At 53.7% G+C, this 20,798-nt stretch overlaps 2 protein-coding genes across 8 annotated transcripts; one reads left to right on the top strand and one right to left on the bottom strand.

Annotated features, from left to right (window-relative positions):
- Positions 1–1,426: 1,426 nt before the first annotated feature.
- On the top strand, positions 1,427–4,711 carry FAM98C (family with sequence similarity 98 member C). Of its 4 annotated transcripts, none has more exons than XR_004347126.1 (8): positions 1,427–1,544; positions 1,651–1,799; positions 1,879–2,013; positions 2,491–2,696; positions 2,933–3,010; positions 3,105–3,217; positions 3,632–3,798; positions 4,354–4,711. XR_004347126.1 is itself a non-coding variant. In XM_032614789.1 (7 exons), exons 1-7 carry the CDS (start codon positions 1,480–1,482, stop codon positions 3,729–3,731), a joined length of 846 nt encoding a protein of 281 aa, XP_032470680.1. In that variant the 5' UTR covers positions 1,427–1,479; the 3' UTR covers positions 3,732–4,711. The 4 variants fall into 4 exon arrangements, 2 of the variants coding, with proteins under 2 accessions (XP_032470680.1, XP_032470681.1); XR_004347127.1 differs by having other exon boundaries at positions 3,101–3,217; positions 4,354–4,708; XM_032614789.1 differs by having other exon boundaries at positions 3,632–4,711.
- A 1,394-nt stretch (positions 4,712–6,105) lies between these two features.
- Positions 6,106–18,663, bottom strand: RASGRP4 (RAS guanyl releasing protein 4). Of its 4 annotated transcripts, none has more exons than XM_032611831.1 (19): positions 18,519–18,657; positions 17,847–17,898; positions 16,323–16,376; positions 16,014–16,198; positions 15,493–15,598; positions 15,307–15,369; positions 14,545–14,676; positions 14,286–14,439; positions 13,024–13,197; positions 11,547–11,663; positions 10,418–10,693; positions 8,773–8,853; positions 8,589–8,693; positions 8,381–8,499; positions 8,126–8,270; positions 7,285–7,321; positions 7,048–7,182; positions 6,813–6,925; positions 6,106–6,335 (listed from the first exon to the last, which is right to left on the bottom strand). In XM_032611831.1, exons 3-19 carry the CDS (start codon positions 16,331–16,333, stop codon positions 6,279–6,281), a joined length of 2,010 nt encoding a protein of 669 aa, XP_032467722.1. In that variant the 5' UTR covers positions 16,334–16,376; positions 17,847–17,898; positions 18,519–18,657; the 3' UTR covers positions 6,106–6,278. The 4 variants fall into 4 exon arrangements, with proteins under 4 accessions (XP_032467722.1, XP_032467723.1, XP_032467724.1 ...); XM_032611832.1 differs by having other exon boundaries at positions 17,847–17,993; positions 18,519–18,652; XM_032611833.1 differs by lacking the exon at positions 17,847–17,898 and having other exon boundaries at positions 18,519–18,649.
- Between the last annotated feature and the right edge of the window lie 2,135 nt (positions 18,664–20,798).

Raw genomic sequence — 20,798 nt, 5'->3', positions numbered from 1 at the left:
TTCATAGGTTCCCATTTGCTGCCTGTGGGGGACAGATATTGGGGAGGAGGGGCCATGGAGACATGGTGAAGGCTGCTGGGATGGTCCAGGGGGGACAGTGGTGCACAGGACGAGGGTGAGAGCAGTGGAGGCGGGGAGAAGTGGCCAAGATACTGGATCCGTTTTGAAGGTCAAGTTCACCAATTTAGATATGGAGTACACTATAAAGAGTAGAGTCAAGGTTATGACTACAAGGCTTTGGCCTGATCAATTTTTAGTATTTTATTAAGGTCAACAAATGCCCCCTGAGTACCCAGCCTTGGGGTACGCAGGACTATGGAGGAACCAGATTAAGGGTAGGCTCTGCCCTGGAGAAACAGGTTCTGGCCCTTTTCTTCCCTGAGGCTCTACTCCCAGTTCACTCCCACTCCCAGTAGAACTACAGAAACTACAGGAGACCAGGATAGAGTCGGGAAGAGAGTAAACCTGGAACAATAATTTTAACAACAGCTACAAAAACAAGAGCAGTAATAACAATAGTAATAGGTTAAGTGGTTAAAAGCACGGACTTTGGAATCAGATCTGAATTTGGAGTCCTGGCACCACCATGCATTCACTCTGTGATTCATCCTCTCTGCATCACAGTTTTCTCTTCCATAAAATAGATAAGATACTTAGCCGAGTAGCACACACGAAATGCTTAATATATGTTAGTCATTTTTAATAGAGTACCCCGTAGATGTCTGCTAAGCACTAATCCTCACAAACAACTGTAAAATGTAGGCGTTATTACCCTCATTACACAGATGTGAAGAAATTTGGCAGGAACACGATGGTGGTGAATGGTGGAGTCAAATCCTAACCTTTGCCTGCAGACAAGATTGCACTCCTAGGGTGCAATCTCTTAATCACCATAATCTATTGCACCTGCTCCCTCTCTCCAAGCCTCAGGGGGGCAGAGGGGTGAAGGTCCAACGGACTAACTCGGTTTTGTGTCTGTGTGTGTGTGTGTGTGTGTGTGTGTGTGTAGCTGGGATTCCTGGGTCCCTGACAGAATTCCAACTCTAAGTAGGAAAGGAGGGAAAGAGTTTCTGGACTTGGAGAGGAGCTGGGAGAACAACACTTGGTCAAAGTTGCTTTAAAAGCAGAGGGCATTTGAGGGAGGCTGAGGAAAAGGAAGCCGAAGTTGCTTCTACGTCGCAGCAGTAGCGACATCGCTGGTCTGTCGCGACAGCCGGGATTCAGAACGCCCGCTGGGGGTTTCCAGTGTCCTGACTGCTTACCCGAAGGGCGGTGCTCTACTGCTCGGCTCTGGAGGCGAGCCCGGGGGCGTGTTCTGCCTCCTTCTGCACCAATTGAAATGACGAAGGCCCTTAGCAAGAAGAGGCTGATTGGTCAGTTACGGGGGGTGGGGGGGGGGGGGGTGCACGCCATTCCTGGGGCGGAGCTTCCCACCGACCGGCAGGGGGAGCGCGCGCCGGGCGAAGGGGCTGCAGTTTCATGGAGGGGGCGGAGGCGGAGGAGAGGGAGTGGGCCGCGTTGGCCCGGGACCTGCTGGCGCTGGGGTAAGGGGAGCGGGCTGTGGCTGGGGGTGCAGAAAGGGGCAGGTTTGCCCTCAGAAATTCCTACTAACCTCCCCCACCCCCTCCCGCTGCCTCGGCCGCGCCGCAGGTATGAGGGTTTTTCGGGGTCGGCGTCGCTGGGAACCTCGTGCCCAGACTTCAGGGCTCTGTGCGCGCGGCTGGCGGCGGAGCTGGCGACTCTGGGTGCCCTGGAGCGGCAGCGAGAGGAGGGCACGGAGGCGCTGAGCGCCGGCGACGGTACGCATGGAGCGGGAGGCTGGGAGTGTCGGAGCCATGGGTGGCGCCGCCACGCCCTGACATCTATCGCCTCCGGCAGGTTTTGTTCCCGAGGAGGAATTCCTGCGACAGTTGGCCGGCCTGTTGCGGGAGTTGCACTGCCCAGACCGCAAGCTCTGCGGCGGGAACTGCGGGGCCTCGCTGCGGGAGCCCGGCGTGCGCCTGCGCCTGCTGCGTGAGGAGGGGGCTGGCCGGAATGCGGAAGTGGGCGAGGCTACAGCCTCGAGGGGGGCGGGCTCTGCGCGTTGAGGTGGAGCCCGGGATCCCGAGGGGGCGTGGTCAGAATTTTGAGACCAGCGAGAGGGCCGGACGGAGGTGGGAGAGGGCCGGACGGAGGTGGGTGGGGTCCGAACACTGGGCTAGGCTAAGGGCTCTGCGATGGGCGGGGTTAGTATTTTGATGGTGGGTCTTGAAGCTCACATGGGTTGGGTTAGACGGAGCGGGACAGGAGGTTCCGAAGTGGGCAGGGTTTGAAAAATCTGCAGAGGGAGCTGGGTCTCGAAGTGAGTGGGGCTTATTCTGGAGGTAGAAGCAGGATTCTAGGTGGGCGGAACTAGGAGGCGGGAGGTTTTGAAGCCGCTTGAACTTTTTGACCCCGGTAGGTGGGGTGGCAGCCCTCTTTGATTGCACTGCTCCTTTTCCCTACTTTTAGGCTTTCTCTGCTCGGAGGTCCAGGCTGCTCGCCTCCTCCGCCTGCAGTCCCGTCTGGATCCCAGCCCTGAGCAGTCCGGTGTGGAGGGAGCAGAGGAGGGATCTGGCCCGGTCCAGGAAATGGTCCTTACTCTCCAAGCCCTGGGGCTGCCTAGACCCATGCCGGGGACCCCAGCCAGCCAGCTGCTTCGAGACTTGCATGCCAAGGTAGAGGGCTGGAGCCCCCTCCGCACCCGGCTCACCTCACTCTCCTCGTAGGGGGGACAGCCCCCTCTTCAAAAGTGGCTCTGGGAGGAGTGCACAGCCACGGATGTTTCCTACAACTGTGACTGCCATTCTTGGTTCTGTGGCCGGGGTCCTCAGGGTCGTGGGGAACTGGGGTCCACGGAGGAGTCTATCCGATTTCTGCCCGGTCAACCCCAGCCTCCTTCTTCTCTCATCAGATCGTGGAGCTGCTGCCTTCCCTGCCCGCAGGGTCCCTAAAGCCTCTCCTCAGCTACCCGCTGGATGCACCTAGATGGGTAAGGCTGTGTATGGCTGTATGTATGTGAAAAGAAATGGGAGTGAAATGGGAGTGGGGCCCCTGGCATGACTGAGACCTTTTCCCCCAGGAAGCATTGGAGTCTCTGTACCAAAGCCTGCGAGATCAGTACTGCTGCCGCCGCTGCCTCCTCCTCAAGCGCCTGGACCTCACAACATCTGCTTTCCACTGGAGTGATCGGGCAGAGGTGTGGGCAGAAGACCAAGGCAGGAGCAGTTGTGAGGGCTGCAGCTGCAGGGAGGAGACATGAGGGCCAGGGATATGACCCTCTTGCTGGTTCTGAGGCCCAGGACATTTTAGAATCTTGTGAGGTTTGGGGGTCTGGAATCTCAGGGCCCCCAGGGCATTCTAGAATTCCCTGGTCTGATCTGGGAGTGTATTTAGAGCAATACTCCTTACTAAAAGATGTGGGAAGTGCACAACATTGTAAATCAACTATACTTCGATAAAGCAAACAAACAAGAAACATAATGAAATATTAAAAAAGAAAAAAGGATGTGGGAAGTGAGGCCCTGAGACAGGAAGAGATGCTTTCAAGATTACAGATCCCATCTGGGGAGGTCTCGTGGGCACGTTCTCCATGTCTACTCCTACTCACTAGGCCAAGGAGAGGCCATGAAGGCAGTGCTGATCCCAATTCGAGAGGCTCTGACCCCAGAATCGGATGTCTCCATTGCACACGTCCTGGCTGCTCGAGCTGACCTGTCACGCCTTGTCCCAGCCACCAGCAAGACTGCCCGCCGAGGGACCTGCTGTGCTATCCACAAGGTGAGTACCTGGGGATGGGGAAGGGCCCCAGCATCCTTGGCCTTCAAACTGGCCTTTTAGCCTTTGCTTGTACAAACCTTGTCCTCTTCTGCCTGGGCTCCTGCTCTCGCCTTCTCCTTGGGTTCCTGGCCTCTGGACTCACGACCTCTAATCTGCCCCCTCCACATGGCAGTTAGAAGGATGTTTCTAACTCAAACATCTGACCATGTCCCTCCTAGCTCAAAACCCTTCTATGGCTCCCCAGTGCCTTCAGAACAAAGTCCCACCTATTTACTAAGGCCCTGCCCCTCCTCTCCTGCTTTGGCTTAGAATCCTCTCCCACCACTCACCCCTGTCCGCTGTATTGGGTTTTAAACCATTTTTAAAGCAAACTACCCTCTGTTCAAATGATTACATATTTAGCCTGCATTGGGAGTAAGGAGTGTTAACCACTGACCACCAAGGAAGTCCCAGCATCTGCCCTTCCTTTTCAGCCTCATGCTGTTCTCTTGGCTCTCTAGCCCCCTTGTCCAAGATATTTTTCTTCTCTGCAACTCAAGTCTAATCACCTCTCAGGTGCTTATGGGCAGCGTTCCAGACCGGGGGGGCCGCCCAAATGAGCTGGAGGCTCCCATGCCCAGCTGGCAGAGCAGAAGAGAGGACAGAGGCGGGCGGAAGGCAGGCCGCCAGTGCTGGGGGCCGTAAGAAGAAGAAGTAAAGGGGGACTGGTGGTTGGAGGGGGGTCCTTCATGAGGTGCTGACATTGATAATCTCTGAGGAGTCACTGTGAGGGTTTCTCTTGGCACCTGGCACCCCAGCCCCATATCCCCTGTTCCTCAGGTCCCAAATGTCCTCCCCACATCTACCATTCAAACACCAAGGACCATGTTCTCTGGAAAATAATTTAATTAATTAATTAATTTTTAAAAATTTATTTATTTGTTATTTTTGTTGTGTTAGGTCTTTGTTGCTGCACGTGGCCTTCTCACTGCGGTGGCTTCTCTCATTGCAGAGCATGGGCTCTAGGTGCACGGGCTTCAGTAGTTGTGGCACTCGGGCTCAGTAGTTGTGGCTCGTGGGCTCTAGAGTGCAGGCTCAGTAGTTGTGGCGCACAGGCTTAGTTGCTCCCGCGGCATGTGGGATCTTCCCAGACCAGGGATCGAACCCGTGTCCCCTGCATTGGCAGGCGGATTCTTAACCACTGCGCCACCAGGGAAGTCCTAAATTTAATTTATGACAGCCCTAGGAACTATCTCTGTGGGGGCCGGGTCAGGGGTGCTCAGGTTTGAGGAAAGGTAGGGGGTCTCTGTCCCCTGGGTCTGAACAGGCCCCTGCTGCTCTGACCTTTAAAGCCCTTTGCTCTTCAGCAACATCTTTCCCTCCCAGTGGGCATGGGGGAGGAGACATGCAGGCATTGGGCAAACATCTGTCAGGTACCCACCATGTGCCAGCCCTGTGCTAGGCATTGGGGTTACAGATAATAATAACCCCTGGTCTCCCGGAGCTGACCTTTCTGGTGAGGAAGGGCAGACAAGAAAGTTTAGTTTGTCAGATGGGGAAAGGGCTTTGGAGAGAAATAAAGCAGGAAGGCAGGATTGAGACCATGGCAGGATTGCAACTTTATGCATGATCAGGGGAGGCCTCACTGAGAAGGTGGGTACCTGAGCTGAGTCCCAAAGAGGGAGCCATGTGGACCTCTGGGGAAAAGCCTTCCCTTCCTGACAGAGGGAGTGTCCAGTGCAAAGGCCCTGAGGTAGGAGTATTTTGGGGCATGATCAGGGACCATTGGAGGCCAGTGTAGCTGAAGCAGGATGAGTGAGGGGGTGAGTGGTGGGAGGGGAGGTGGGAGAGGTGATGGGGGCAGACCATGTGGGGTGGGCCACAGTGAGAACTCTGGCTTTTCCCCTGAGTGAGATGAAGCCATGGGAGGGCTCTGAGCAGAGGAGGGATGTGATTGGACTCAGGTGTTCACAGGCTACCTCCCTGTTCCACCCTTTCTCTGGCCTTCTCTCCCATCTCTGGAACTCCAGAGTTTGGAACTTTACCCACCCCGTACCGTCCCCCTCCTGACCCATGCTGACATCAGTGTAGCATATTGGTCAGTAGCTTCCATTTTAGAGGCAGGCAAACCTGGGTGTGAGTCCTGTCTCCAGCACTTAGGAGTTCTGCCACCTTGGGTGAGCAGTTTTAACTTCCACTGAGCCTGTTTCCTCGTCTGTAAAATGGAGATTTAAGGAGGTGGCGAGATGATGCCTAGGTCTAAATGTATCCAGCACAGAGGTGGATATTAAATGCAAGAAAAGGGAGTACGATTAATAGGCACTCTGATGCAAAAGAAGAAAGTAACTTTCTTTTGGAGTAAGAGATGACGGATGCTTCAACAAAGGCAGTGTGGATGGGAAGGAGGCGATGCCTTTGGGGGGTTCTGCTGGAGGCCGAATAATAGGACTCGAGACTGACTCTGGTGGAGGGAGTGGGGAGAGAGCAGACCAAGGCAACGTCTAGGAACTCAGCTTGGAGGACTGGGTGGGTGATGGGGCCGTCGCTGGCAGAGGGACCTGGAAGGAGGAAGACACTGGGTGATGTGGGAAATGTACGATGTCCAGGAGACGGTTCACTGCAGGGGGAGAGCCTCACCCAGACTTGTGAAAGTGGATGGATGAATGTCCCCTCTGGATTTTCTTTTAGCTCAATCTGAGAGTCCCCACTTTCGAATCGTGGCATTTACTCCACCATTAGTGTCTGATATATTTGGCATTATTCTAGCCATCTTATAGTTGTCTTTCTTTTTTTCTTCCTAAACTCCCTTTTCTTTTCTACTAGTGGCTACCCCTTCCCCTCCCCACAACATACTGTAATTCCTATTTTCTATCAACATTAAAAAATTAACCATTATCTATGCCCTCCTACCCAAGCAACTGAGGACTTTTGCATATTTTAACTTTCCTATGCTTCCCCAAATCTGTCTGGGCTCCCCCAGGCAAATAGGCTGGTCTCCCTGTATCCAGTTGTGGGTAGGGGCAGCTCCTCCTCACCGTCTCTGGTTCCCAGGAGGGATGTGAGGGCTCTGTCTGGGTCCAAGCATGGCAAACGTGCCACCCAGTCTCAGGTTCCAGGGATAGCGTGTAGGAGAAATTGTCCTCGGAGCCTGTTCGTGGGGTTGTGGATGGGAGGGATGTGGGTGCGGTAGGAAAGACCTCATGACCTTGGAGTTAATCCCCATCCATCCACCAGATCCCCTTCCCAGGACTGCTACACCCTGGGTCTTACCACAGCCGGCATGGGGAACTGGTGTGGGTGGGACAGGGGCTTCTAGGGGGCTCACGTTGCCCTTGGCCCCTGGCCTCTTCTTACACTCCACCTTCACTTGGTCTCTGCAGTGTTTGTGGCAACACAGCCCACAGTCTGGGGGAAATTCAGAGGTTAGTGCCAGAGGCCCAGTCTGTGTCCTCTATTCTTCCAGCCCGCGGGTCCTGGATTCCCTCCCCCTACCCATGCCCCGCTCACCCCGACAGCGGTAGCCTTGCTTGGTGACACCCCAAAGCTGGGAAGAGAAAGCAGAATAGGTTACCTAGGCTAGGGGAAGGAGGGCTGTGATTGGGGTGGGGCTGGGGTCTGTCTGGAGGAAACAATTCAGGTTTTGGAAGTTTTCAAGGCTAGAGGCTTATGTGGGATCTGGGAGACTAAAGGAATTAGGAGGTTATCTCAGGTTTGGAAAGTCATCTGTGATATGAGAATTGGACAAAATTTGGAATTAATAAAGCATAAATTCTATGGGCAGGGATTGTGTCTGTTCTGTTTCCTCCTGTGCTCCCACCCACCCAGAGCCTATAACTGTGCCGGGCACACAGCAGGTGCCCAGTATATATTTACGAATGAAAAAATGAATGAAAAAGTAAATTCGGAAAGTAATCCAAGGTTTGTGAATTGCTCTTGGTTTGAGATTGAGAGATTTGTCCATTATACAGAGTTTGAGGATACCCTGAATTTGGAAATTATCCAGGGTTTGAATTATCTGGGGTCTAGAGACTTGGAGATTGATTCCGCTTGGAGATAATCTACTCGTGTTTGTAGATTCTCCAGGGTTTGGCAATTATCCAGGATGGAGGTTGGGAATCGAGCAGTATCTAGACTTCAGAATTATCCAAAATGTAGGGAATATCCATTGTTTAGCGTTGCTGTGAAATACAGGGATTATTTGAGGCTAGAGGCTTTTGTGGAATTTGGGGATTATCCGGGGCTTGGTGACCGTGCACGCTCCAGGGCAGGGCTGGCTTTTCCAGCCCAGGCTGTGAGGAGTTAGGGCGCTCCAGGGGTCCCTCAGGGTGACAGCGGGCGGAGTGCTCACGAAGCCACTGCAGATGCCACAGAAGGTGGGCTTGCGGAAGGTGACCTCCTGGAAGGTGTGCAGGAAGGCCAGGCCCAGCTTGGAGCAGATGGCGCTGGCCTGGAGCAGGTACCCTGTCAGCTCCTCTCGGCTGAAGGAGCCACTCCTGGGGAAGAGACTGCGCTTCAGCAGGACTGGCCCATTTCTCCCAGACCCAGGAGTCCTGGATACCCCAGGTCCTCGTCTTAAGGGAACCCAGGAGTCGGGAGCACCTACCCCTGGCGGGGGGGTGGGTGAAGCCCGTGGCAGGCGAAGGGGAAGTTGCCTGAGAGTCGCTCAAAGTCCTCCTGAGAGATGGTGCCTCGGCCTTCGGGGTCATAGTTCTTGAACACAGACTTCAGAGGAGCGTGCGAAGGGGAGAGTCAGGCCGAGTCAGAGGCCCCGGGGCCTTAGATCCCTCCTCCCGCCCAGGGCTCCTCCTCACCTCCACCAGCTGCTCCACATGCCGACCCAGCGTGACCCTGTCGGGCTTGGGCGTCACGCCAGGGGCCCACTGCACCACCAGGGGCACCTGGAAGGGGGAGGGTGGCTGGGGCAGGGACAGAGGGTCGCAGTTAGTCATTGCAGAGGCTTGGGCTGGAGGTCAGAGGTCAGGGCTGGGGTCTCACCAGACTCTTGGGACAGCGGGGCTCCCGGGCATAAGAAAGCTCATAGATCTCGTCCTCCGTGTAGAAGAGATCCAGGGAAAGCTGGAGGATGGGCAGGGCGTTACGGACCCTCCTTGTCTCTGTCCTCCTACCTACAGCCCATGCCCGCCTGGACCCGCAGTCTCCTCCTCTTTCCAAAGCCCCTCTTCCCTGGGACCCCCATGGTCCTCTCTCCCACTGAGCCCCACTTCGCTCTGCACACCGCTGGTCCCCTAGACCAGAAACACCATCTTGTCACCGAGGCTCTTTTGATCCTATTTAAAATTGCAAACCCCTGTCACTTTCCATGCCTGTTTCTGCTTTAATTTTCTCTATAGCACTTTTTATCTAAAAGACCATATGATTTACTTATTTACTTTTTTCACTGGCTATCTCCCCCACTAGGAAGTCAGCCCCACAAGACAGCAATTTTTTTCTGATGTTGCACACGGCTGTGAGCCTAAGTGCCTAAAGTAGTGCCTGGCTCACAGCAGGTGCTCAATAAATATTTGGGCTGATGGCCTCTTAGGGTCAGCATAGCATAGCAGCTCAGGCACCAATCATTCTGGGGCAGGACCAGCTTCACAGGCAGGCCCCACACTTAGAGGGGCCTCCACTTCATTTAATGCCCTGCTGTCACCATCTTGAAATTCTTAATAATTTCAAACAAGGAGCCCCACATTTTCAATTTGCAGGTGGTCCTGTCTTAGGATCTGAAAGTCAGCTTTTCAGTCTTAGACTACCTGGTCCTCAGAATCCCAGTCTCTCTCAATTTATAGCTCTTCAGAATGAAATATATATATCTCTACCTCTCTATCTCTATTATCTATCTATCTACCTATCTATCTGTCTATGTAAAATAAAATATAGCCAGAATCTCACACTTGCAGTCTTAGGACATAGTGTGACAGTTAATACATGTTCTGAAGCTGGCCTGCTGTGGGACAGGGGGCAAGTGACCTCACCTCTGTGGGTCTCAGTTTCTCAGTCTGTAGAATGGGCACAATAAGGGTCCCCTCCTCGTAGGGTTGTGAGGATGGAATGAAGTGCTCTCTGGGGACTGTTAAACATGGCGCCTGGCACATAATAAGTGGTCGATAACTGTTATTAGCTTTTTGCTTAGATTCCTGGATATGTTAAAGCTTGGAACTTTGGACTAGTGGCATGAGAAGCTCAGAACCTTGGAGTTCAGGAGTGCAAAAGCCGGAAGCAATTCTGGAGCTCAGATCAATGGATACTTGAGTTGCTGGGGGAACTGGGGGAAAAACGCATTACTTATATAGAGCTCACTGTGTTCCAGATACTATTTTAAGTACTTTATGTGAATTATATGAATGATATTTATATGAATTATATTACTGATTCTTTTCAACCACTCTCTGAAGTAGGTCCTATTTGTATTCCCATTTTGTAGTTAAGGAAACTGAGGCTGAGGGGTTAAGTGACTTGCCCAAGACCACACAGAAAAAAAACAAAAACACCCCTAGAAGCTCTGGCTTCAAAGCCCATGCATTCCAGTGCTATTCTACTATTCTATCCTGACCCTCACCCACCCAGGACCCTAAATCTCAGTACCCCGCAGGTGCGGCCTCTGGGAGCTCAGCCTGGGCAGCTCAGGGCAGCTCACCGTGAGCAGATGCAGTAGGTCCTCCTTGGCACTGCAGGGGGGGTGTTGCCTCTGGAGGGCTGCCAGCTCCTGCAGCCGCAGGTAGAGGCTGTTGAGCTTGGGTAGGTGCAGGCGGCCGTCAGGCAACCTGTCAGGCTGTGCCTCGTGCAGGGACACCAGATCCTTGAGATGCACACCCAGTACAGGCAGCCGGAAGCCGGTGCAGCCAGCCCAGGTGCGGCGGTAACAGGCGTAGTTGTTGTGGGCAGCAAGGAGCTCAGTCAGCTCCAGCAGGGCCTATGTGGGAGGGGCATGGGTTTTTTTGGGCGGGGAGCAGCATGTAATCGGGGAGGCCAGTTCTGTTCCCCTAGCTCCTTGAAGGGGAGTATCTAGCAGCGTCCTGTGTGGCTCTGGACCCCCCAGGGGCCCAATGACATTTTGGACCTCTCCCCAAGCTCCTCCGTGTCCCACATTGGCTTCAGCATCTCCCCAGACTGCTCTTCCACTTGGGCCCCCATCTCAGAAAGGCCCCACTGTCTCCCATTCCCCAGGCTAGAGTGATTTTTCAAAAACCCAAATCTGATCATGGGTGCTCTCAGCATTCCCAAACGCTTCCTAGCTCCTCACTGCCCTCTAGATAAAGCCCAGACACCTTAGTTGAGCTTGCAAAAGGCTCAACAGGACCTTCCCACCCCCCCCCCCGCCCCCTGCCCCGGCATCTCCAGCCCAATATCCTGCCACATCCTGACCTCAGGCACACACCAGACTCATGAATGACTCACTCTCCTTAGACACTTTCAGGACACCACCAACCCATGCTCCTCCCATGGGTGGCCCAAATGTTGGCATCCCTGGGGGCATCATTTCACTCCCCACCTGGACTGCAAGTTCTCTGCTAACATCTCTTATCTGCCTCCCTCCAGTCCTGCTCAGGACCAGACACACAGTAGAGAGAGGTCAGCACCACGGATGAGGAGGGAGGAAGAATGACAGAGGAGGACAAAGCCTGGGGGGTCTGTCAGATTTGGAGGGGCAAAAGGTCTCTGGGTGGCTCCAGAGCCCCTGAGAAGGGACGGAGGGGGCTGGGGAAAAGTGTGTGGGTTCAGGATAATTGACCACTGGAACTTTGGGGAGGGCAGTGGGACTTCACCTTGGTGCTGTCAGGGCTCAGGTGGGTGTGAGAGTCCTTGAGTCTGGAGATGGCGCTATGACACAGGCCCCCAGTGACTGCCATCAGCGTGTTGAAATTCTGCAGCTGGAGGAGCCTCTAGGAAGGGAGGGTGATGCAGAAGTGGTGGGCACCACATGGAGGACAGGCAAATTGGGGGTTCAAATGACAGCATCCCTATTGAGTTGGGGTCTCAGGCATGTGTGGGGATGGGCCAGTGCAGGCATCAGACAGGTGAGATGTGTCAGGCAGGAGTGGGCCACAAGCAGGTATGTGGGCATCACACGGAGGTCAGGCAGATGATAAACTAATGTTAGGTCAGACAGAAGTGGGGGGAGTCAGGGACTTCCCTGGCGGTCCAGTGGTTAGGACTCAGCGTGTACTTCTACTGCCGGGGCATGAGCTGGAGCTCTGGTGGGAGAACTATTATCCCACATGCCACGTGGTATGGCCAAAAAAAAAAGTGGGGGGAGTCAGGCAAGTATGGGGTGTTGGACGGGTTTGGGGACTCAACAGGTCTGTGTCAGGCAGGTGTGGAGGTTGCAGACAGATGTTAGGGTGTCAGACAACTAGGCGGCCTCTGCACTGGGAGCCAGCCAGGTGAGGGGAGATCAGAAGGCCTGAGTTCTGGGCAGGAGTTGGGAGCTGGGCAGAGGTGAAATCGTCCAGAGTGATACGGAGGGGTCAGGTAGATATCAGAGACAGGTGTGGGGTCATCCCTCCCCTTTCTCAAGTTTGAAGAGCGGAGGTTGCTGGGGGAGAAGGTTGTTGGGGGCCAGGGAGGAATGGAAGACGCTCATACCGGGAAGACCCCATGTAGATGCCAGAACACCCTGGTCTGTCGTGCGGGACAGGGGAAGCAAGGAGATGGAAGACGCCAGAGGCAGGGCGTGGTCTGCGAGGAAGTACGCAAAGGGGCGTGGCCACGCTGGGGGAAGGCGGGCTTCCCTTTTCTCCAGAAGGGAGGGAACATAGCTGGAAAGGAGGGGGAAGGGGAGGGGGGAAGGGAAAGGGGGGAAGGTGAAGAGAAAGGGCGGGCCAAGGGAGACCTGAAGTGATGGGGTCGGATGCTGTCACTGTCCTAAAGGGACAGCTGGGGCCTAGGGACGGGGTAGAGTTTGACGCAAAGGTGCGGGCAAGAAAGAGTCTCCTCTTTCATTGCCCTGCGGATAGAATATTCGGGCATTGGGCTTGTGAGACGGGGTCAGGAGGAAAGTCGTCAACTGCCACGGCTGGGACCAAGGAGTGGGGCCAGGGCGGGTTGGACGTGGTGAAATCAAGGCCAGGGAAGAAGTGCCGTCACAGTCCCGGGTTAAAACGACAGGACTGGGGCCGCTGGGACGCGGCCAGGGTGGGGCGTGATGCGTTCGGGAGGGGCCACGATATGGTGACGTCACCGCCCGGGAGCCCCGCGGGGCAGGTGCTCAGAAAGTGGGCAGAGCGACGGGGCGGACCTCACCTGTGCCACGTGGATGAACTTGTCCAGCACCTGCCCGCGCTGTGCAGGCCCGGGACGGCTCAGCACCATGACCTGCACCCAGCGGGACACGCTGTTGCTGAGACCTACGGATCCCTCCAGGGCCGGGCAGCCCCGCACGGAGCCCTGCAAAACGTAGCCCCGCAGGTCCTGGGGCTGGGGGTGAGGTGGGTGTCAGGGTGGGCCCTCGCGCTCAGGCTCTGCCCCTCACACGCCATCCCCCAAGCAGTCACGACCTCTGACGTCCTAGCCCGGCCATCACATGTCCCTGAGGTCACCATGGCCCTCTCCCATCTGAGGAGAAATGTTTAAAGAAAGTTGGGTACTATTCTGAGCCCTTCCTCATAGCCTCACAAGTCTATGAAGTGAACACTATATTATTCCCATCTTAGAGATGAGGTCATTGAGGCACAGAGAGGCTAAGTAATTTGCCCAGGGTCACACAGGCCCGAGTCAGGGAGGGAACCCAGTCTATTGCTCTTAACTGTATACCTGACTGGTATATAGTCAGCAAAGGGAAGGGTGGTGAAGAGGACACGAAACTAACTTCTATTTGTTCTGCTCAAGGAGTCAACATTACATACCCACATCTACTGCACTGTGTGTGTGTGTGTGTGTGTGTACAATCAGGAAATTTTCCCATTAAGGAAGCAGATCCCCAACTACCCTCAAAACGATGATGGCAAGATGGCAATAGCTAAACACTTATATATAGGTTGAAGCATTTGAAATTACAATTTGGGTAGGTTAAATATGTCAAAACATGGCAATTTCAAATGGTTCAACTATAGAGCATTTACTCTGGACGAGGCTGATCCTATGGGGCAGGAACTAAGTCCCCCTTTTACAGATAACGGGCTGAGGCACAGTGAATTTAAATGCTTCTCAAATAAATGAACAATTAATAAAATATTTTGAGCACTTACTATGTGCCAGGCACTGTGACGAGCATTTTTAAATGGACATATTAATTTCCCCAACCAGCCAATGAAACATTATGACCTCCTTTTTACACATGAGAAAACTGAGTCCCAGAGAGGTTGAGAAACTAGTTCAAAATTACACAGGTAGGAAGGGGCTGATGGGATTTGAACCCGGGGCTCTGTGCTCAGCCGGCTTAACTCATTTTCCTGGACCCTCTAGCACCCAAGTTTGACAGTTTGGGTCCTCTCAGTCCTGCCTGGCCCCAGCCACACCTCAGCCCACCCCAAGCCCTCCCCAGCTGGGAGGAGGGGCGTCCTTACCGTGATAGCCTGGAAGGACCGGAACTCCAGGTAAGTGAGGTGCTCTGCCAGCTCCTCGGTCTCCAGGTGGTCGAAAAGCAAGGACACTTTGCGCTTTTTGCCCAGGCCTGGGCTGCTTATGGGGGGAGGGGGGCCAGGGCCACCAGGGCTCAGCCTGGGGGCAAAGAGAGGCAGGGGGAGGAGCTGGGGTGGATGGTGTGGGAGTGTGGAGGCAGAAGGCAGAGTGGGGGTGGGAGGGAAGGGGAAGGGACTGACTCACAGGTTCGCGGAGTCTCCCAGGCTCCGCTGGGTTGCGTTACCCTCCTGTTCCACAGTGGCCCAGAAGCGACCTATAACCTCTTCTAACTGGGGCTCCTGATGCACTGTCTCAGGGTGTTGGGTCAGCCAGTACCTGAGGGTGGTTTAGAGATGGTGGAATGAGGCTGGGGGTGAGGCAGGTCTCTGAAAGGGGTCTCTTGGGCTGGGGGATCTCTAGGTGCTGGGCTTGGGGACGTCTCTAAATGTGTGCAGGGGGTCTCTGGAAGGCCAGGGTTCAGAGAGCCACCAGGCTGGGAGGATCTCTGGGAGTAGGACTGGGGGCCTCTTAACACAGGCTGAGGGATCTATGGCAGATGGACTGGGCAATCTCTTGGAAGTGGGATGGCTAGGAAGCAGGGTAGTGGGCATGGGTCTCAGGAGCTAGGTTGGGGGCCTCTAGGGGTGAGATTTTGGGGGAACAGGGTGAGGGGGGTCTTAGAAACTAGGCTGGGGTATATGGGAGGTCGGGGTTTTAGGAATCTGAGCTGGACGTCTTGGGGTACCAGCTGGGAGAGGGTCCATAGGATCTGGTCAGGGGTCTCTAAGAGGTGAGGGTTCTAAGGAAGAGAACTGAGAGGTTTTAGGGACCAAGCCAGGGGATTCTCAGAGTGGGATTTGCAGGAGCAGGACTGGGTAGTCTCTGGGAAGTGGTTTTTTTTTTGGGGGGGGGGCAGTAGGGTGAGGATCTTGGGTCATGGGAGTGTAGGTCTTGGCCCAGGCCTACCTGACCAGGTGACAGATCTGCAGCCTCCTCAGCTCCTGTGTGCTCCCTGTGGCCTCCTGGTACTTAAGTTCCAGTCAAGGTTCTGTTATCCAGCATCTCAGACCTGCCTGCTCACCCCGTCCCCACCAGGCTCTCTCATCTCCGCCCTCCGTCCTCCACCCACTGCTCATGGCCCCGGGAGGATATAACGTCAGCAGACGGGCAGCAAGGTGGGCAGAAGGCAGCACCCAGTTGTGCATGGCAAGTACCATGTTGAGAATGTGGTCCCCACGGCGCAGGCTGCCAGCCGAGTCTGAAGGCAGGAGAAGGGGACACTGTGTCAGAATGGCCGCTGGGCAATGGACTGCACAGCTTCCAGAGCCGGTTGGACAGCCTGGCTCAAACCCCAGCTCTACCAGTGACTCCATGTATGAACTTGGGCAAACAACCTGGCCTCCTTGTGCTCCAGTTTCCTTGTCTGTACCGTGCACGGACCAGCACCGTCCCTGGCAAGTCATACTGAAGATGGAAATAGTATCAGACCCCTCCCCCCGCGGCTCAGGAAACAGAAGCGCAGGTAGGTGTCTCTCTTACTCCTACTGTAGTGATTGAGAGTCATTCCACATACGCCTGCCTCTATTTTATACCCCTCAAGTTGAGCCCAGAGAGAGGTGGGTGCTTGGCCCAACCTCAGGACTGGGGAGGCTGGCCAGGGAGGGGACACTCACCAAAAGACTGAATGCATTTCTCCAGCAGGTCATCTTCGCTGCAGCCGCCCTCATTCAGCATACCCAGAGCCATGGAAGCCATGACCTTGCTGATTTCCCGGGGGCTGGGGCACGTCTTGTGGCGGCGGGCCTGTCGGGCCCGGCCCCGGCCCCCTGTCTTCCCCGGGCATTCCTGGTGGGACTTCCTGTGGACACATTTCCTGGGGAATCATGGGAGCCCCTTCCTTGAGGCAGACCCCCAGAATTCTTCTTGACCCCAAAGCCCCAAGGCATTCTAAAGGCAAGGTCCTAGCATTAGTCCTGACCTACCGTGGTTCCATAGGAGAAAACCCCAGGAGTAGTCCAGATCATGGGAGGCTTCTCCTACAAGAAAACTCCAAGGGTCACGCCTGTCCTGAATCAGGGGGGAAAACCCTAGGACTACCCTGAACCACCGCCCCCAGCGAATCACGGGAGAAGAGCCCCAGGACTACTAAAGACCCCCCAGGAATCATAAGAACTCTTTCCTCCAGGCATTGTCCCCCAATTCCCCTTGACTGTATGGTCCCAAGACATCATGGGAGAGGCTTCCTGTTGGCAGATGGGTTACTCCTGACCTCCCAGGGAATCATAGGAGAAGACCCCCAGAATTATTCTTATCCTCCCCAGGGGGAATCATGGGAGGTTCTGCCTTCAGGGATACTCCTCAGAATTCCCCTTTGCTTTCCAACACCTACCCCTCCTCCCCCCAGCCCTCATGAGAGAAGCAGACCCCTGAGATTCCATCTCTCCCTCCTCCCCGACCTTGACCGCCACTAAGGTGACAGACCCCTCCCCCAAGCCAGCCTTTCGGTGGGACTGGAGTCTTAGCTGCAAGCCTGGGTCCCTAGATTTGGAGCCTGGAGAGAAGATACAGGTGCAAAGTAGCCTCACCAGAGCCCTTCAGAGCTGGGTGCGGTTCCTGGGGCTGAGGCAGCTTCAAGGAAAGTTTAAAAATAACCCTCACTCTGCCCTGTGCCTCCCCAAGGCTCCTGTTCCAGTTGGGGAAAGAGGGTAATGGAGAGACAGGGATGGTAGAGGAAGGAGGGAGCAGAATCCAGGCAGAAGGCCTTGGCTTCCACAAGAGTCAGACAGAACTGGGTTGGAGAAATTTATGCTGGCTGGTGAGACTTTGTGTTAATCACATAATTTCTTTGGACCTCAGTTTCCTCATGTGAAAAATGAGGGTCGTCTTCAGACCTTCCCCAAGAATTTATTATGAACATTCAATGCCTTGCTCTTCAAAAGTGCTAACTAAGGGATTTAGTTTGCTTAGGCCCTTAAGTGGCCAGAGGTGAGAAAGTTAAATTTGAGATGCAGAGAAAGAATGTGATGGAGCAAACTAGAAGCAAGGCCTGGGGAATGGGGGTGAAACCAGAAATCGGGAGACCCCCATAACAAGGGCACTGCCATGTCCCTGGTGCATCCTAAAAGCTCCGTAATCATTTTGAATGTTGTTGAGTAACAGCTGGCATTACTGAGCACTGGATGTGTACCGGGCAGAGGGTTGAGCATCTATCTAGTTTAGGGGTTCCCAAAACATGGTCCCCAACCAATCCCAACAGCATCACCTGGGAACTTGAGAGAAATACAAATTCTTAGGCCCCACCCCAGACCTACAGAATCAGACACCTTGAAGGTGGGCCAGCAGCCTGTGTTTTAGAAGCCCTCCAGGTGGTCCTGATGTGTGCCCAAGCTTGAGAACCACAGGTCTAGACTGTACCATCGAGGACTCATGCGTCCCTCTGAGGAGGGACTATGATTATTTTATTGACAGAAGAAGAAACTGAGGCACAGAGTGGGTAAGTGACTTACCTAAGGTCACACAGCCAGAAAATGAGGCAGCCAGGTCTCCACCAGTAAACTCCTGGAGATTATAGGGAGGGGACACTTTGCCTATCAAAGACATGCTGGGGGAGGCAGAAGGAGCTGCCTAGGCTATGGACCCAGCCACCATGGCCCCTGTGAGGACAGGAAGGCAGAACCTGCTGGTATAGCCAGCTGCTAAGCCCTTACCTTCGGACTCTCTGCCCCCTGCAGCGTCTGGAGCAGCCAGGAGTTGCTTAAGACGCCGCCGGGGAGCCGCCTTGCCCTGCATCACACTCCCCTCCCCTGGGGCAGGGCCCTGCGGGAGTCTGGAGTTTCCAGTTCTGGGGGCAGCCAAGAAGACCCCAGGGAGGACAGAGACACCCAGCCTACAGAATTAGGATGGGGGCGTGAAGGGCGTGGGGAGAATGGGATCAGAGCAGCTCAAATTCCAGAAGAGCAAGGATAAGACACAGACACCCAAGCAAACAGCCCCAGCCTAAGCTGGCTCTGGACTCCCTGAAGCATCTTTCCACCTGGCGCCCCCTGCTCCTGCTGCTGCCCCGAGAGTAGCCTGATACCCTATGCCCCTGGTTAGAACCTCCCCAAACTTCCCATGCAGCCCAAGCGAGACCCAGGGGCGCAGGGCGCTCCTGGTCTCTTGGAGAAGGGTCCCCTCACCTCTTGCTGTCTTTCCTGTTCATGCTTCCTTGAGGGGAAGGGGTCTTTTAAGAGTGTGGCTCAGCTCCTCCCCCCCTCACCAATGCTCCAGCTTCTTAGCCCCTTGGGAGCTGGGGCCTCCTCTGTGCTTGGGAAGGAAAGAGGAACTGCCCCTCCCCACCCAGCCCCAGGCCAGGGGGAAGGAAGAGGCTGGGGAGAGACCAAAGGTCCCTCCTCCCCCCACACGGGGATCCCTTCAGGCTGAGGTTTCCGGTGCTGTGGGCCCCCACCCCCAATCACCCAGCGGGCTCTCTCTCTATCTCCCCCATCTTTCGGTCTCCAGACCCGTGATTCTCTGTTCTGTCACTGTCAAGCTTCAATAAGAGCAGTTTTTTTAAAAAAGTATGCCTAATATGACACATTTATGTAAACACACTCAAAAGAAAAGTCTATATTTCTATGAGGACATATCCATGTATAATGCACAGCAGTTTGATTGGAAAGTCACAAGACATAATATTTTGTATATTTCTTATGTTTCTTTTATTTCTAGCTTAGTTTTAATAATACCATTTATACCCCAGAAAACATTTTCACTTTATTCCTTTTATTGTAAGAAAACCTTATGTAGCACCTACTGTATACCACACACTGTTCTAAGGGCTCTTAACATATTAACTCATTTAATTCTCACACAAACTTTTTTTTTTTTTTGGCTGTGTTGGGGTCTTCATTGCTGCGCATGGGCTGTCTCTAGTTGGTGGCAAGAGGGGGCTACTCTTCGTTGCGGGGCTCTAGAGTGCAGGCTCAGTAGTTGTGGCGCACGGGCTTATTTGCTCTGTGGCATGTGGGATCTTCCTGGACCAGGGATCGAACCTGTGTTCCCTGCATTGGCAGGCGGATTCTTAACCACTGTGCCGCCAGGGAAGTCCTCACATAATCTTAAAGACTGTTATCTTAGTATAAAAACATTGCAGATGGGAGTTAACCCTTGGGGAGTCCCCTCCCCATCCCACTGTCCCTGTTAGGCAGGGGTGACCAATATCATACATGGTTGGGTTTCATCTGATCTGTTGGCTCTGCTTTTAAGTACATGGACACATGCTCATAGAAACACAGACTTTTCTTTTGAGTGTGCATGCTTGTTTTTGCTTACCTAAATGTGTCATGCTTGACATTTTTTTTTGACACATTTTTAAATTGAAGTACAAAAAAGAGTCAAATCATAAGTGTTTAGGTTGTTGAATGGTGACAAACAGAATATGCCCCTGTGACATTCACAGAAATCAAGAAATAGAACATTTCCATTCCCCATAAGCCCCCTTGTGTTCCTTCCCAGTGCTATCTCCCAAAAGTTACCAGTAACCTGATTTCTAACAGAGTAGTTTTGCCTGGTTTTGAGCTGTATATAAATGGAAACAACTATCTGGCTTCATTTTTTTTTTAATTATTTATTTATTTAGGCTGCTCCAGGTCTCAGTTGCGGTGTGCAGGACCTTTAGCGGTGGCATGCAGGATCGTTTATTGCAGTATGCGAACTCTTAATTTGCTACATGCATGTGGGATCTAGTTCCCTGACCAGGGATCGAACCCAGGCCCCCTGCACTGGAAGTGCGGAGTCTTAGCCACTGGACCACCAGGGAAGTCCCTGGCTTCTTTCATTCAACATCATGTCTTTGTGATGCTTCCATGTTATATTTAGCTGTAGCTCATTCCTTTGGTTGTTGTATAGTCTTCCATCATGTGATTAGTCCATGATTTATTGATTGATTTTCCTGTGATGGACATTTGAGTTGTTTCCAGTTTGGGGCTGCTGTGAAATGCTGCTGCTGTTATGCTAGCCCCTGACTTGCGGTGAACACTGTGGTGTGCGGTTCTGTAGGGTAGATACCCGAGAGTGGATTAATGGTCACAGTATTTAGTATGATTCTGCCAAACCTAGTACGTGAGTCCATTCAACCAAAGCTCTTTTAGAAGTCTATTTTTGCACAGAAAGAAGTCACCATGGATTTTTTTTTCAGGCCAAAACATTTAGACAAGCACAGAGCCCATTCTCTTTAGCTTTTCCATTCCATGCCATGCCGTATGGTTGCAGACCCTCTCCATGTTTTCCTCCACCTGCCTTTTCTCTTCTCTCTCCTTTGATCTCAAGAGTGCTCTCTGTGATGTGCTGTCTGTCTGACTCTCAGCCTATCTCCTCGGCACCTGCTTTACAAGAGGTGATGTAACAGCCCTGGCTGAGACCAGCTTATAGTGGGAGAGTGTCTCCAGGCCCCCAGGACTCAGAGAAGCCTCAGAGAG

The sequence above is a fragment of the Phocoena sinus genome, chromosome 19, assembly GCF_008692025.1.
Source record: "Phocoena sinus isolate mPhoSin1 chromosome 19, mPhoSin1.pri, whole genome shotgun sequence".
Taxonomy (NCBI): Eukaryota; Metazoa; Chordata; class Mammalia; order Artiodactyla; family Phocoenidae; genus Phocoena; species Phocoena sinus.
The sequence above is the reverse complement of the archived record's forward strand: the minus strand, read 5'-3'. Positions and strand labels throughout refer to the sequence as shown.